Source organism: Aotus nancymaae, unplaced genomic scaffold (assembly GCF_030222135.1).
Source record: "Aotus nancymaae isolate 86718 unplaced genomic scaffold, 86718_ANA_hifiasm-v0.15.2.pri h1tg000040l, whole genome shotgun sequence".
Classification (NCBI taxonomy): domain Eukaryota; kingdom Metazoa; phylum Chordata; class Mammalia; order Primates; family Aotidae; genus Aotus; species Aotus nancymaae.
Genome location: NW_026988454.1, coordinates 7,175,915 through 7,189,506, shown reverse-complemented (window position 1 = coordinate 7,189,506; position 13,592 = coordinate 7,175,915). Strand labels below are relative to the sequence as shown.

The following is a 13,592-nucleotide window of genomic DNA, read 5'->3' as shown; positions in this document are numbered from 1 at the left end:
GCTCCAGTGTTCTGGCATTTTGCCAAGTCACACTTTGTCTTCTTGAGACAGCTATTGTCAATCATAGAAGGACAGTTCTTTTCATATATCGTTAGGTAGTCTGTTCTTAGTCATTCCGTTGGAATCATTCCTGTTTCAGAGTGACTCACTGCAGACACAGGTGCCACTTCAGTGGTTTTCTCACCACCTTGCATTTTCATGTCAACTCTCTCCTTAAAGTTGACAAGCGTTGCTTTGTCTCACAACTCCAGGATGTACTGTTTATATTGCATTTTATTCATTCTTTACTCATAATCTTCCTCCACTCTCTCTCCTTCCGCTTCAGAGTTATTTGAATTGCTGTACAACATTTTTTTGTTTTGGGCTGAAATCAGCCTCCTCATATTGCTTATTTGTGTTCTCAGTACTTGACTATTCCTGTATATATTTGAATATTGCTGTCTCCCCTCACTGTAAGTCCTTCATGTCTGCTTCCCAAGTTCCTTCTGTAATAGTTTTCTGAAACTGTCTTGGCTTTCTCAGGCCTCACTTCCGTTTATCGATACGTTTTTAAAGAATGTCAGAACTGACAGTTACTGTGGGTGTTCTGACAGTATCAAGAGCAGCATTCCATGCTGTGGACTTACACTAATCTTAATTCAGCAGACATCCCTGCCTCATGGAGTATACAGTCTGTAATTAGGGAGACAAACAAAGCTTGACTAGGTAGTTAAATGTGAGACATGCCCCAGGCTCCACCCTCAGCCCCGTTCTCACATCCTGATGAGAGATGGGGGATTTGCTTAGAGAGTGAAGTTCAGAGGATGGCTCTCTGAGGAATGTGGTTGCAAGGAATGAGAAAGAATGAGACCTGGGGAGAGGGGTGGGGAGAGCATGGCATCATGGTCAAGCTGGAAGAGGCAGGGCACTGGCACAAAGGGCTAGAATGGCCTGGACTAGGCAAGGGATGTGGCATGGGTCCACTGCAGAGCCTTTCCACTTTTCCTGAAGACACTGGATGAGGCAGTGGAGAGATATGCAGTTTCCCAAGTTAAAGTTAGATTTCATCCAGTCCAGTAAGCTGTGCTGTCTAGTAGTATCCACCACATACTTTATTAGTTTTATCTTTGTTCAACCCAACAACAAAAATTTGGAAAGATTGCTACACATGACAGAGGGACAGTACCCCAGGTTGACATGACAGCCCATATATCAGCTCTCTGTTTCACATTAAAAAGTTACCATTCATCCAATCCAAACATCCACCCAATACACACATTCTGTCGAAGACTAGCATGGTTCTGTCTAATACCTTGCTATAATTCCAATTCATTAGTTCTCATATCTTATTTGAAAAGGCACATTTGGTCAGTCTGATGTCATTCTTAGGGCATCTTTGCTCTCTCCTAGCCATTACTGCTTGCTTTTGTATACTCAAAAGTCATCCATTTAATGCTCCGTTCCTGGATGTGGCTGCAAAGCAGTCTCTATAACCCACTCACTTTCCCTCCTTAAATTGACTCCCTCCAAGTCTGTTTCCTCAAAGATGATCCCTTAGTGGTTCGCAATAATCACGAGCCCTGGGTACAGCTGATGCAGGCTGAAAGGTAAGCATTCACTGTTCACTTAGAGCAACTCATTCCCTGACCTGAGTGTGTTCCACCCTTGCCCGTGGTTAGACTTCTTTCTTTGATAGAACAAGCAAAAGAGGGGCTGCTCCGTTTCCCATCAACATCTATTGCCTGTGTGTCTGTGGGAGGCCTGGGCCAGCCTTGCTGTTTTTGCCTCAGATGCAAGTCAGGAAGCTCCAGTTGTAGCATTGGGTCGTCCCAGGCTATGCCATTCTTACCTAGGAGCTGGCTCTGCAGTGTTGTGATTTAGACACTTTGCAAGTCCGGGCCACCCTGTGCTAGTTCATCACCTTTCCTTCCTCATCATGTGCAAAGACAGAGAATGGCATTCCGAAATTCCGTGGATGGCTTTTCTGAATTTCCTAGAACGTTTGGCAAAGATCTGGCTAAAACTAGTATTATGAATAGAAAAAGGAAAAGTGACATTTGTATAATTTATTCTTGAAATGCAAAGGAATTATTATGCAGCAACCTTTGTGTTCATACCACTCACCTCCTTAAAATTCAACAGAAACAGAGGTGCCATAAATGTCAAAAGTATCTTGTCATTCCAACATGTAAAACAAGACTGCCTTGTATAAAAAAAAAATCAAATGTAAAAATTCTGTGAGTCTTACCCAATGAAAAGCTTTACTAACACAGCCCTGGGGGATATTTCCAGATACTGAAAAGATCTAAGCAGGTGCTTAAGAACTGCTTTTTAACCTATTCACAACCTTCGTATTAACCCTCAGGATGAGGCTGGAGGAGGTGAGGAAGGCCTGGGTGGGAACCTGCACGTCTGTTCCCAGAGAACAGCTTTGCTTTTTTACTGGTAACTCCATAACGACAAAGTATTGACTGCACAAAGCACTCAAATTCACTAATTATTCTTAAGGAAGGTGGTTCTTTTTCAGGTAAGGGAATCAGAAGATAATTGAAATTCCATTACTCGGGCCTCTAGTAAGTGCCCCTTTATGCAGTTACCTGTTCACTGAGGGCCACTATGGTGAGGCCCTGAGGGGGATGGGGCAGGGCCGTGAGCTCAGGAGCCCACCCCTGTGCTCACAGAGATGGGACTCCAGTGAGGAGACATACTATGTAGGTGCAATTTCTGATATCTTAATTTTTGACCAAAAGAGCGATTTCAGACAGTTGAATGTCATGATCAGCTACTGTGCCAATTGGTGATGAATTCTGTGAATGGTGTCGAATGTCCTGGACCAAGAGGGACAGCAACATGTCCTTGGTCTTCGGCCTAAGAAGTCCAGCAAGTCCCTCTCTCAAGTTGTACATCCGTTGTTTTCAGAAGCCATTGTGACAGGTCAAAACCTCAAAACACCTGTAGCATCTGGTTTATGTTTCAATGTACTTGACACTCTGGGAACACTCAGCCTAAGCCCTGGCTGCAGCTGCAAGCGGCGGGGATGCTGAGGATGTGAATGAGCATGCTGGATGTTCGCTAATGCCTAGGTAGGTGTCAGGCACTGTGCGGGCTTGGGGGATTCTGTGACGACCAGGCGGGCCCTGGGCCTTATTACAGGCTCCAGTTTTGGAGTGAGAGGGATTGGCATTTGTAGAGATTGCTTGCTTATGCACTGTCTAGCATGCACATTCAGGATGTGACTTGAGCTTCATTCATCCTGGCCGAAAAAATGTTCAAAAATTGTTTTCAATTAAATTTCTGAAGATATTTGTAGGGAAACACCCTACTGAGATGCAACCAATTTCTTGTCTACACAGACACCATATCCTTATGTAGATGGGGAATAATCCAGAAAAGGGGGAATTTAATCAGCTGGCTTGAAGCCCCTAACTGGTTCCTTGGCAGAGGCAAAGAATGAGTCCAGAGTCTGAGATGCAAGATGCTGGTCTCTTCTGAATGCACCGTGGAGCAACGCAGTGCGTTCGCAGATGCCGTGCTCAGCAGCCTGGAACGCCAGCTCACCCACCCTTGCCTAGAAACACCTTCTCAGCTGAACGGCTACTCTCTCCCAGCAGCACCTGTCGGCAGAGCTCAGCCGCTTCTGCCCCCTGCACCGAGGCGTGACTAGGACCAGAAGAGTCAGAAAGCATGGCGAAGCCAGCACATCTGTGAGTATGTTGCATGTAGGCTTGCTTAAGTATTTCCTTCTCTATAAACCTCACTTAGGAGCTACTTCAGTTAAGGCATTGTCAGACACGGTTGTGAGGGAGGCAGTATGAGGGGACTATTCCACAGGACCTTGGGGAGTCACATTTTGGGGCTCTCCTGTAAAGTCTGGGGGAAGGAAGCAATGGCTTAGTGGTCAGCTGCAGACACAGGCGCGCTTCCATGTTCTTTTAAACACAAATGGCAGCTCACAAATATTCCTCCAGATAGCCTAGGGCCCCTCAAGAGACGGGCAAACCAAGGTATTTGTTTTTCTTTATCTTTAACCTAATAAACGTGTGGGAAGTCTGGCATTGCTTTAGAGAAAGCTGGATGAAATCTCTTCTTTTGAGCAGGAGTAGAGACTCTAGAGAATTTTCACTGGATACCTTTCTTCCCACTTTGGTCGATATTTATGCATAAGTTCTAAAGCCTATGCAGAGTCCATTCTGTTTTGCCTGGGGACTAGCCAGTCCACTCCCCCACTCCAGCGGGGTCTTTTCTGTGCCTGTCACATCAACTACTATAAGTTTGGCTGGCGAATTAATGAAATTTAAATCACTTTCTGTCCCACGTATGGAAATATTAGAAAACCCCTAATGTTTTAAAATTTAATCGTCAGCTACTTTTACAAGGCTTTGCATGCATTTGTTTAGAGAATACAGCAGTTGAGATATTCCAGGTTCTGTGTGATCACATGAAAAAAGTTTGTTTTCTCTCCGTAAAAGTAAGCAGGGTGGTAGACTGACTCACAAAGTGCCTTACTTCCTTCTCCTGGTTAATCACGTTAACTTAGCAGTCGCAGAATCAGTCCACTTCCCCCAGACCTCAAGGTGCATCTTCCAAATGGTTGGTGTCTTTTCATAGAGTCCCCGTGGGCTGGGTTTCCTGGAAGAAGTCCATTCAATTCCCTGCCTCCAAGCTGCAGGAGTCGCCTAGCGTATGGCCCCTGATTTCTGGGGATGACCCTGCATTGCTCTCCAGAGTTCAGTCAAGGTTTGTATTTTTCTCTTGCCACCTTGAATTACAGAACAGGCTCTCAGTAGGGTGATAAGCTCTAAGCTAGAACGAGAGGGAAAGGTGGAAAAGACAGGAAGTGTACCTCTTAGTCCATAGAGCTCTACGTGGGCACAAAAAGAGGGCTTAAACTCCATGGGTTTTTAACTCATAGAAAAATTAACACCATGGGAGCCAAAGCAGTTCTTTGCTGAAGAGATGGTGACCTCTGTGTGACCTGAACATGGGCGAAAAGATTTGAGGAGGAGTGAAGAGCTGGCCAGGAGTACCTGTGGCTGTCTGTGTCATTAAGGGTGCAGGGTACAAGGAAACCAGGTCCCCAGGCCACATAACAACATTGTTCTTCATGGACAGGTCAAATGACTGATGAGAAAGGTCCAGATCTCTCTCCCCCAGCATGCCACATTCTCTTTCGGCCCTAAGGCAATTCAAAACCTAGGGCTTAGTCACTTCCTAGGAGAATTCTGCCTGCATTCCTCCAGCCTGGCACCTAAGGCCCTAGCAGGCAGCCTGTTTGCATGCTTGTGTTTTGTGTGATACCAGAGCCAATTCAGAAGAAAATGGAATGTCTGTGGGCACCTAGATCTATGTTTTTAGAACTTATATTACCTCTGTGTTGAATGGAAGAATGACAATGAGAAAATGACACATTTTTAGTACGACAAGAAAATTTCTGAGCATTTTTTAGAAGTAGCAATATAGAGGCAGCTTTCTAGTCTTTCATCCTCGGATTAGTGCTTTAGGATTCTTAAAGAAGTGTGCCTTTACAGCCCAAGAGGTAGGTATCATTACTCCCATTGTGCAGATGGGGAACAAGTCAGCAAGGGAGTGTCTCACCCAAATCCTACAGCCGATGAGCTGCAGAGTTGAGGTGAACGGCATACCTCACAGCATCACGGACCCGTCTGAGAGACCAGCCCCAGAATCCAGCGCAGGCCCACCAGGGTGTGCTCAGACACAAAAGGCTACACGCCATGTGAGCCAAGGGCCCATTTTGCCTAGGGTTACATCCTGGGCTTCTGCCCACGAAACTCTGCACTCAGTACTTCATGCCGTGTGCAGGGTGGGCAGATATGCTGGGCGCTCCCATCAGGCCTGCCTGCAGCGCTGCCAGCAAGTTAACTCAGGGCCCAGCTCTGCAGTATGCTCTTCCCACAAGTCAGCCAGGATTTGTTCCCTTTTTCACTTCTGTGGATTCAAATTAATTTGTGTCAACAATGCATTATTGTCCTGTCAGCAGAGGGAGCGTCTCTAGCGCTCTCTTGTACCTCCTTGGAATATCTAGTTTGGTTGTGCTTGGTAAACAAACACTTAGTGACTAAATGAGCAAATAGCCAAAACCATGACGACTGCATAGAATATGCCTTATACTATTTGGCCAGTTTTGTATGGAGTTCAATCCTTCTCATGTTACACACGCAGCTTCTACTTGGCAGTTTGCAGCTGCACACCGGGAGAAAGATGTAGCCTGCCTAACTCATGCTCCAAATATACCTCTGTCCAAGTAAGTGCCATTGGTGTCTCGGCCTAAGACGACATAATAGCTGATATTTAATTGTTCTGCAAAAATAGCACTGCTTTTTGTTCCTTCTTGTTTGTTTTGCATTTTTGGCACCTGTTGGCTGACAGCAGTCTGCAAAGGCCACTGGAGATGCTACAGGGCAGCACTCTTCCGTGGAGTAAAATGGGAGCAGGCAGAAGCCCAGAAGGAAGGCAGAAGCCTGGGCGGGTTTTTGTACAGGGGATGTCGGCTCTGATTTGACCTTGATCAGAGCAGGACCTAGCTGCTTTAGGGCACAGAAAAGCTTTACATGCTGGGAAGGGCCAGGTATTTTTATAAAGTGAACCTGCATTTCTTTAGGGGATCCAGCTTTGGCTGTCACTGCTGAGAGGAACAGTTGTTGTTAATGCAAGCTCATCTCTCTCACAAATCACTAGAGGAGTCCCCAGACTGTACAGTCATTCAACTTCAGGATCAGTTTCTTGAGAGAGTTGGGCACATCTTCAAGACTTATGCCGAGAAAAAGTCCACTGCAGGGACTGAGAGCAACTCTCCCTTGCTGTGTGCCCAGGACGCGCTTGGTCGGTCTCCACGCACGTGCTCGCTGTTTCTGCCCTCGCAAATGCTCAAGAGCACCTGGACCTGTGTCTCCTGCAAGGAGCTGTGCTGCCTCCCCACCCCTCCGAACTGCCCATGCCTCCGCGGCAGCTGCCTCCTGGGAGCAGGCTCTGAAACACCAAAGCCATGGCCAAGCCAGGATGAAGGGCAGCACTCTGTGTAAACATACTCCACAGATGACCCAGACAAGCACTTTAATTTTTTTTTTTTTGGAGGCATAATTTAGTCATCTTACCTAAAGCACTTTTCACTTTATCTCTGGCAACCAAGGGTTACAGAAAACTCAGCACCAAAGGATGAAAGGGTAACTTGTCCCCTTCGGTCCCCAGCCCTGCCCTCCCCAGCAGCCTAAAATAATACCCTTTCCATGATCACAGAACAAAGCTCACGCTCACCACACAGCCACTCTCACACACACTCGCACAAAAAGAACCAAAGCCCACAAAAGCATGTGGGGAATAAAAGATTACAGAACATCTTCCTCCCCATCCAGCCTTCAGACCAGACTCCCTGGCTGGAGAGGCCGTGACTTCTGCCATGCCCAGCAGGGGCTCACCAGCCTTCGTCACCGTGTCCCACTAAGGAGGATATGCAGAGGCCACCAGTTCCCCAAGATTCCCTTCGGATGGCGACACATCCCTGAGTCAGTCATTCTGTTTCTGCTTGCTGTCAGAGTTGCCGTAGGCAGAGCCCTTGTCAATTTCTGTCACACCAATCATCCATCGAACTCCCATGGAGGCTGCAGACACAAGGAGAGCAGAGTTAGGAGTGGCCCAGACTACAGGGCCATTTGCCCACAGAGCATGTGAGAAGGCCCGTGGCTGCGAATCATAAGCATCAGCTGAGAGCTGGTGGGTCTGAGGTGCCATCATCCTCCCAGCTTCACAGTCACCCTTGAGTGTGGACATTTGTGACATTAAGACAAAGCAAGGCTGCTCTGGTGGGGGGTTTCCTTCTTGGACCTTGAAGGTGAATGATTTGGCAAGCCATGCACAGCTGTTCACAGGGACTCAGAGAAATCCTTGGCTGCCTCTGCTGGCCCCCAGGTAAAGAGGATTCTCTTGTGAATGAGGGGCAGGAACTTAGCAGGGCACTTTTGGCAAAGTTTTATAAAGAACAGACCAGGAGCCTCAATGGGGGAATTGTGTCCTGACACACTTTCAATTTTCTGCACTTTTATATTGCTTGGGTCTTTTATGGTGAGCACAGAGCATCATTGTGTTTCACAGAAAATAACTTGAGACCCGTCCATTTGAAGGAAGCATGCGATCTCTGTGGGCTTGGACAATGTGCCGTCTCCGGGGCTCTCTGAAGCCTCAGAGAGGATGCCAGGCTCGGGGAGATGGGGCCTTTCACAGGGAAGCCCCAAAGTCTTCCTTGGCTCCAGGAAGCACAGGTCTGCTGTTCACAGGGCAGGAAGCAGGCATGACATGGCTGCCCACCACAGAGACAAGGAGCAGCGTGCACAGAGGCTTGGCGCCAAGAAGCAGCAATAGCCCAAGACAACTGGTCACCTGGAGCCGGCGCGCATCAGTGGAGTGCTCCGTCACCGAGTCTACTTGGTGTTGTCCACCTGCAGCAAAGGAGAAGCCGCAGACGCCCCAGAGGAAGGAAGGGAGCTGCCTGTCATCCCCACCGGGCTCCGGCACAGGGCTTTGCTCAGAGGCAGGAAATGACACCAGTGAGCAGAGGACAGGGAGGGAGCACTCCCAACTGCTGGAAGTGGAAGTGGCAGCTGCGTCACCACCCAGCAGGGAACGTGTGGAATCCAGCGCCGGGTGGGAGGCTGGCCACCCAGGCTATGGAGTGAGACCCAGACCTGGTATTCGAGGGCCTCGTACTCGCCCTGAAGTCTAGTTTTCCTGTGATTGCAGTCTGAGCCTGCTCCTCATCCATGGCACCACTGCCTACACAGACGACCTGGGTCCCAGCCCTGGTGTCACCTCTCCCAGGTGGTGCTGTCAGCAGCCCCTTGCCTCCACTCACCCACGAAGAAGACGAGGATGAAGCTGGCCAGCGTCAGGGAAGACCCACTTCTGATCATGCTGACCAAGAACTGGAAGAAAGGGTAGAGCACCAACGAGGCCCAAAACAGCCAGTTCACCAGGGTCCAGGGCCGCCGGGGGGGCACCATGGGCGTCTCCGGGAAGGTGCCCGTCCTGTAGTACTCCTCCTGAAAGGCATCCTAGGGGACAGAAAGGGGACCCTCAGACACCACACGGGGCTTGGTGGCAGGTCCCTCCTGAGGCTCCGCTTCCGAGGGAATCACAGAGACACACAGGTGCCAATGGGGTTCGGCAGAACTGGGGTCCGCGGCTCCTTCCAGAGAGCGCTTTGTGGGCAGCTGCTGTCTTCTCGATGCTGCAACTGGCCGCCCCCTCCCACAGGGACACTGGGAGTGGCAGGGCTGCTGTAGCTGTCACTGAGTGTAGGGCATGGAGCATGAGCCCTGGCGCCAGGCCAGCCTGGGCTAGGATCCACCCGCTGTGGGCAAGCGCCTGCATCCCTGAGCCCAGGCCCCGGTCTGTCTAATGGGGCAGCAGTGCCTTCTACAACAAGTCAGTGGGAGATGGAGTGGACACTCCATGGAAACCTGGCCCGCAGTCAGGGAGGAGCTCGTCACCCAGCCTGGCCTCTCCACAGCCAGTTTACCTCAGCTTCTGCGGGGCAGCCCACGTGCACCCACCACCCTATTTGCCACTGGAGTGGCTCTGGGGGCCGTGATTCAAGGCAGCGTGAATGACAAAGGGCTTGAGGGCTGCAGGGTGTGGCTCTCCGAGGTGACAGCAAACTCAGGACTGGGTGTCCAAGGTGACGCTTCTAAGCAATTGTTAGACCATGTAAAAAGTAAACAGACTCACGTCCGCCCACTAAGCAGATTCTTAGTGGGAACCATCTACTCATCCACATCCACCCCCAGGGCGTGTCACCGAGCAGCTGGCACAGCAGTTACTCCGGAGCCCTCATGGCGCTCCCTGCAGGCCCTAGGTGAGAACGGGGTGCCTCTCACAGCGCCACGTAAATGTACTGCAGAAGAACATGGTGGCTCTTCCCTGGGTGTCTCATGCCACGGAGCTCCCACTGAGGGACTGGGGCTCGGCCGCGAGAAGCTGCTGGACACCAGGGAGGGACCCAGGAACCTGACAGTCAGCAGGGGTGCTCAAGCAGCTGGGAGCTGGGCTGTGTCAGGACATCATCAAGCCGTTAGAGAATCATCACCGTGTGTGCCAAGCACACCCTCGAGCAGTGAGGCAGTCAGATGGTGGAGGAGACCGACCAATTTCACACAAGGAGGTGAGCACCGTGACAGCAGCACAGGCGACGCCCAGAGAGGTGGCACCCACCCTGCCAGGGAAGGAAGCAGCACTGCCTGCCCACCAGACCGGGCTGATTTTTCTTCTCCCGGATTGAGGCCATGGGGCACCTGAGAACTAGGCAAGGGGGTTGATATTTTTGCACCTTGTTAAAATATATATATATTTATATATAGCTTTCTTAAGGTGTCATTTACATGCCATAAAACTCACCCATTTTAAAAATGGGCAAATGTGGTTTTTGAAAGAATTTTCCTTAACAGTCTTTATAGTACTTTTTTATGGTAATATCACAAAGGGGAACTCATCATGGTGCCTTTTTCTGTCTTGTTTCCAGAAAGACACTTGCTAGGCCAAGATTTTTGTATTTGTACCACTAGCAAGAAGAAAGCACTCCCTTTTCTAGGAGCTGCACAACTCAGAACTTCACATTCACTTTATTTTTTGAGACAGAGTCTTGCTCTGTCACACAGGCTGGAGGGCAATGGCACCATCTCTGCTCACTGCAACCTCCACCTCCTGGGTTCAAGGGATTCTCCCGCCTCAGCCTCCCAGTAGCTGGGATTACAGGCAGCGGCCATCATGCCTGGCTTTGTATTTTTGTAGAGACGGGGTTTCACCATGTTGGCCAGGCTGGTCTTGAACACCTGAGCTCAGGTGATGTGCCTCAGCTTCCTAAAGTGTTGGGATTACAGGTGTGAGCCACCACACTTGACCCCATTCACTTTAAAGTTTTCTTTCTCTCTGGTTTAAAACACTAAATCTCACCCCCACCCCTCACTTTTGGCCCATGACATTGCCACAGGACCTCCCACAGACAGCCGGGGAGAGACCAGCGCAGCCAGCTCCGGCCACACTTCAGGCTCCCGAAGCAGAATGACCACGGCCAATCTTGGTCCTGCAACTCATTTTGTAATAAAATTTGCCCCACAGGGAAAGGACTTCAAGTTTTTGTTTCTGTATGTTACTATGTGGCACAGTATAAAGTTGGAATCGGGAAATGGAGTCATTGAACGAAGGAGAGTCGGTTCGTTTCCAGAAAGAGGCATCAACCCACAAGCCGAAAGGAGGACGAGATCCTATTGACAGGCGGCAGATTCCCCAGACGAACACCCCCTGCAGCCGGCAACAAAGGCACTCCGGCGGAGACACGCACAGAGCGGATCTGCTCAGCTTTCCCAGCCACTCAGCTCAGCAAAGACAATGTGTCTTAGGGCCCGGGGGAAGAAAGGAGGGAGAGAAGGAGGGGAGGAAGAACAGGAAAGAAAAAAGAACAGAAGAGAAAGTGGGGGAACAGAAAGGAAGAAGGGGCTCCTCTTAGCACGTGTGGGCGGGGCAGGCTCCATGAGCAAGCCTCAGCCTAGCCCACAGACATCACCAGAGTGCACAGCCAGGACTTGCAAAGGACTTACCATGGGGGCCAAGCCTCGAGGCTCACTGCTGCCCTTCTAAGGAGCATGACCTTTCCGGTTTAAGTGAAAAAACAATTGCCACTCCTAAAAGTGGTCCTTGTCCTTGAGGGCCAGAGCAGGGGAGCACACTGCTTCCCACTGGCCACCATGCCTGCACCCCCAGCTCTGCGTGCCACCCAGAGCTGCTCCCGACATTGGCCTCCACAAGACAGCTCTGAATGTAGCTTGCTTTCACTTATTTGTCTTTAGAGACAGGGTCTTGCTCTGTTGCCCAGGCTGGAATGCAGTGGCGCAGTCATAGCTCACTGTAACCTCGAACTTGTAGGCTCAAGCGATGCTCCCACTTCATCTTCCCCAGTAGCTGAGACTACAGGTGCGCACCCCTAGGCCCAGCTAATTTTTTAAGTTTTTTGTAGAGAGAGGTTCTCATTATGTTGCCCAGACTGGTCTTAAACCCCTAGCCTCAAGGGATCCTCCAGCCGCAGCCTCCCAAAGCACTGGGATTACTGGCATGAGACACTGTGCCCAGCCCCTCCTTAAAAGATAATGTTCTTTATTGCCAAGAGAGCGTTGGCTGCAGACTCGTTAATAACCGGCTCTGAGATCTCGCCTACCAGGAAAACGCCTGTGCCACCACACGGCAGCATGGCGCGTCCACAGCTGTGACGTGAAGGGACCCCTGGTGCCCAGTGCACTGACCTTCTCCTGGTAGAGTTTGTGCAGCCAGGCTGAGCACTTGGCATCGTCTTCAGGGATGTCTTCCAGTGGAATCCTCCTGCAAAGGCAGAGAGCAGCTGGCAGGGAGGAGGCGACGCCCACCTCCCAACATACACTTTCCAGGAATGGTGTTGCCATTTTTTTGTTTTTATCTAGGTAGCCTAACTCATGTGGAAGTGAAGAGAATAACGCAAGTGATAGAAAGGGGAAAACACAGGCCAAAATGCAATTATGACCCATTAAGGAACAACCCTGGGCCCAGTTCAGTGGTACAGACAGATGCTGTCAGAACAGGGAACATTGCCTCATTCCGTCCTCCCTCCCACCTCACAAAAAGGCCCCAAAACCTGATGTTTGCCTCTCCCAAAGAGGACAGCTCGGCCTCAGTTTCCACATGAAACAATCCAATCTACATAGAATCGATGCATTGGAGATAATACACTAGTAATTTCTTAGCCAAGCAACCGACTTCCTGGTAGTGCCAGATTATCTCCCATTAAATGACGCCTCTGGCCTCTTGGTTGGCCTTAAGGCAGACTCTGCAAAGGTTCTGACAAGTCAGTGGCATGGATGGTGGAGAATTAAGGTTCTCCCAGATGGAAGAAGCCAGGGCATCTTCCCCAGGCGCCATGGCTCAGGCAGGGGCCCTGAGTCACTGCACCAGCGACAGCTCAGAGACTCGGGTGGCTCTGGGGACTGCCACTGGCAGGGGCTTGCCACTCTGTCATTTGCAGAAAGCCCATACTGAACGGGAGGAGTCACTCTGCCGCCTCTGCCGTTCCTATTTGTTCTCAGGTTGTTGGCTCTTGTGATTTCAAGGGATGTTCATTTATACTCAGTTTTGTCCATGTCAAAGTCTGCATCTGGCTTGACTTCCCAGGTCATTTCACTGCCTTCTATGGCCTAGGAAGATCTTAGTAAGAAGACTTTAGAGCTTATCAATCACACTAGAGTCTGTTAAGAGAATAAATGATGGGATTCCATCTTAAATTATAATGAGCCACTTCTTTTGCAAGGCAGTATTGTACAGAGGTAAGTTTTTCACATAATTAGAACTTACCCCGTAAGCTTCTCTGGAAATATCCTTTCACCTTTTTTGTTCCTACACACGCTGTACTTCTGTGAGTCCTCTACTTCTTTGCTCTCTGATCTACTCTGCTTTGGAGATCAGCTCTCAAGTCTGCACAGTATTTCTTTATTTGGATAGTGGGAATGTAGTGAGTTTGGCTCTTTTCAGCAACTTGACATTATCGCCCTTGATGTTTCAGTGCTTTGTACTGATGTATGTTCAGA

General features: G+C 49.6%; 1 protein-coding gene across 1 annotated transcript in view; it reads right to left on the bottom strand.

Annotated features, from left to right (window-relative positions):
• Positions 1 to 1,068: 1,068 nt before the first annotated feature.
• AGPAT4 (1-acylglycerol-3-phosphate O-acyltransferase 4) overlaps positions 1,069 to 13,592 on the bottom strand; it is a 133,966-nt gene continuing 121,442 nt past the window's right edge. Inside the window, exons 7-9 of the mRNA XM_012451108.2 lie at positions 12,282 to 12,357; positions 8,843 to 9,041; positions 1,069 to 7,595 (exon numbers count right to left, since the gene is read on the bottom strand). Of these exons, the coding sequence (XP_012306531.1) occupies positions 7,501 to 7,595; positions 8,843 to 9,041; positions 12,282 to 12,357 (370 nt within the window). The 3' untranslated portion in view covers positions 1,069 to 7,500. The remainder of the gene's footprint in view (positions 7,596 to 8,842; positions 9,042 to 12,281; positions 12,358 to 13,592) is intronic.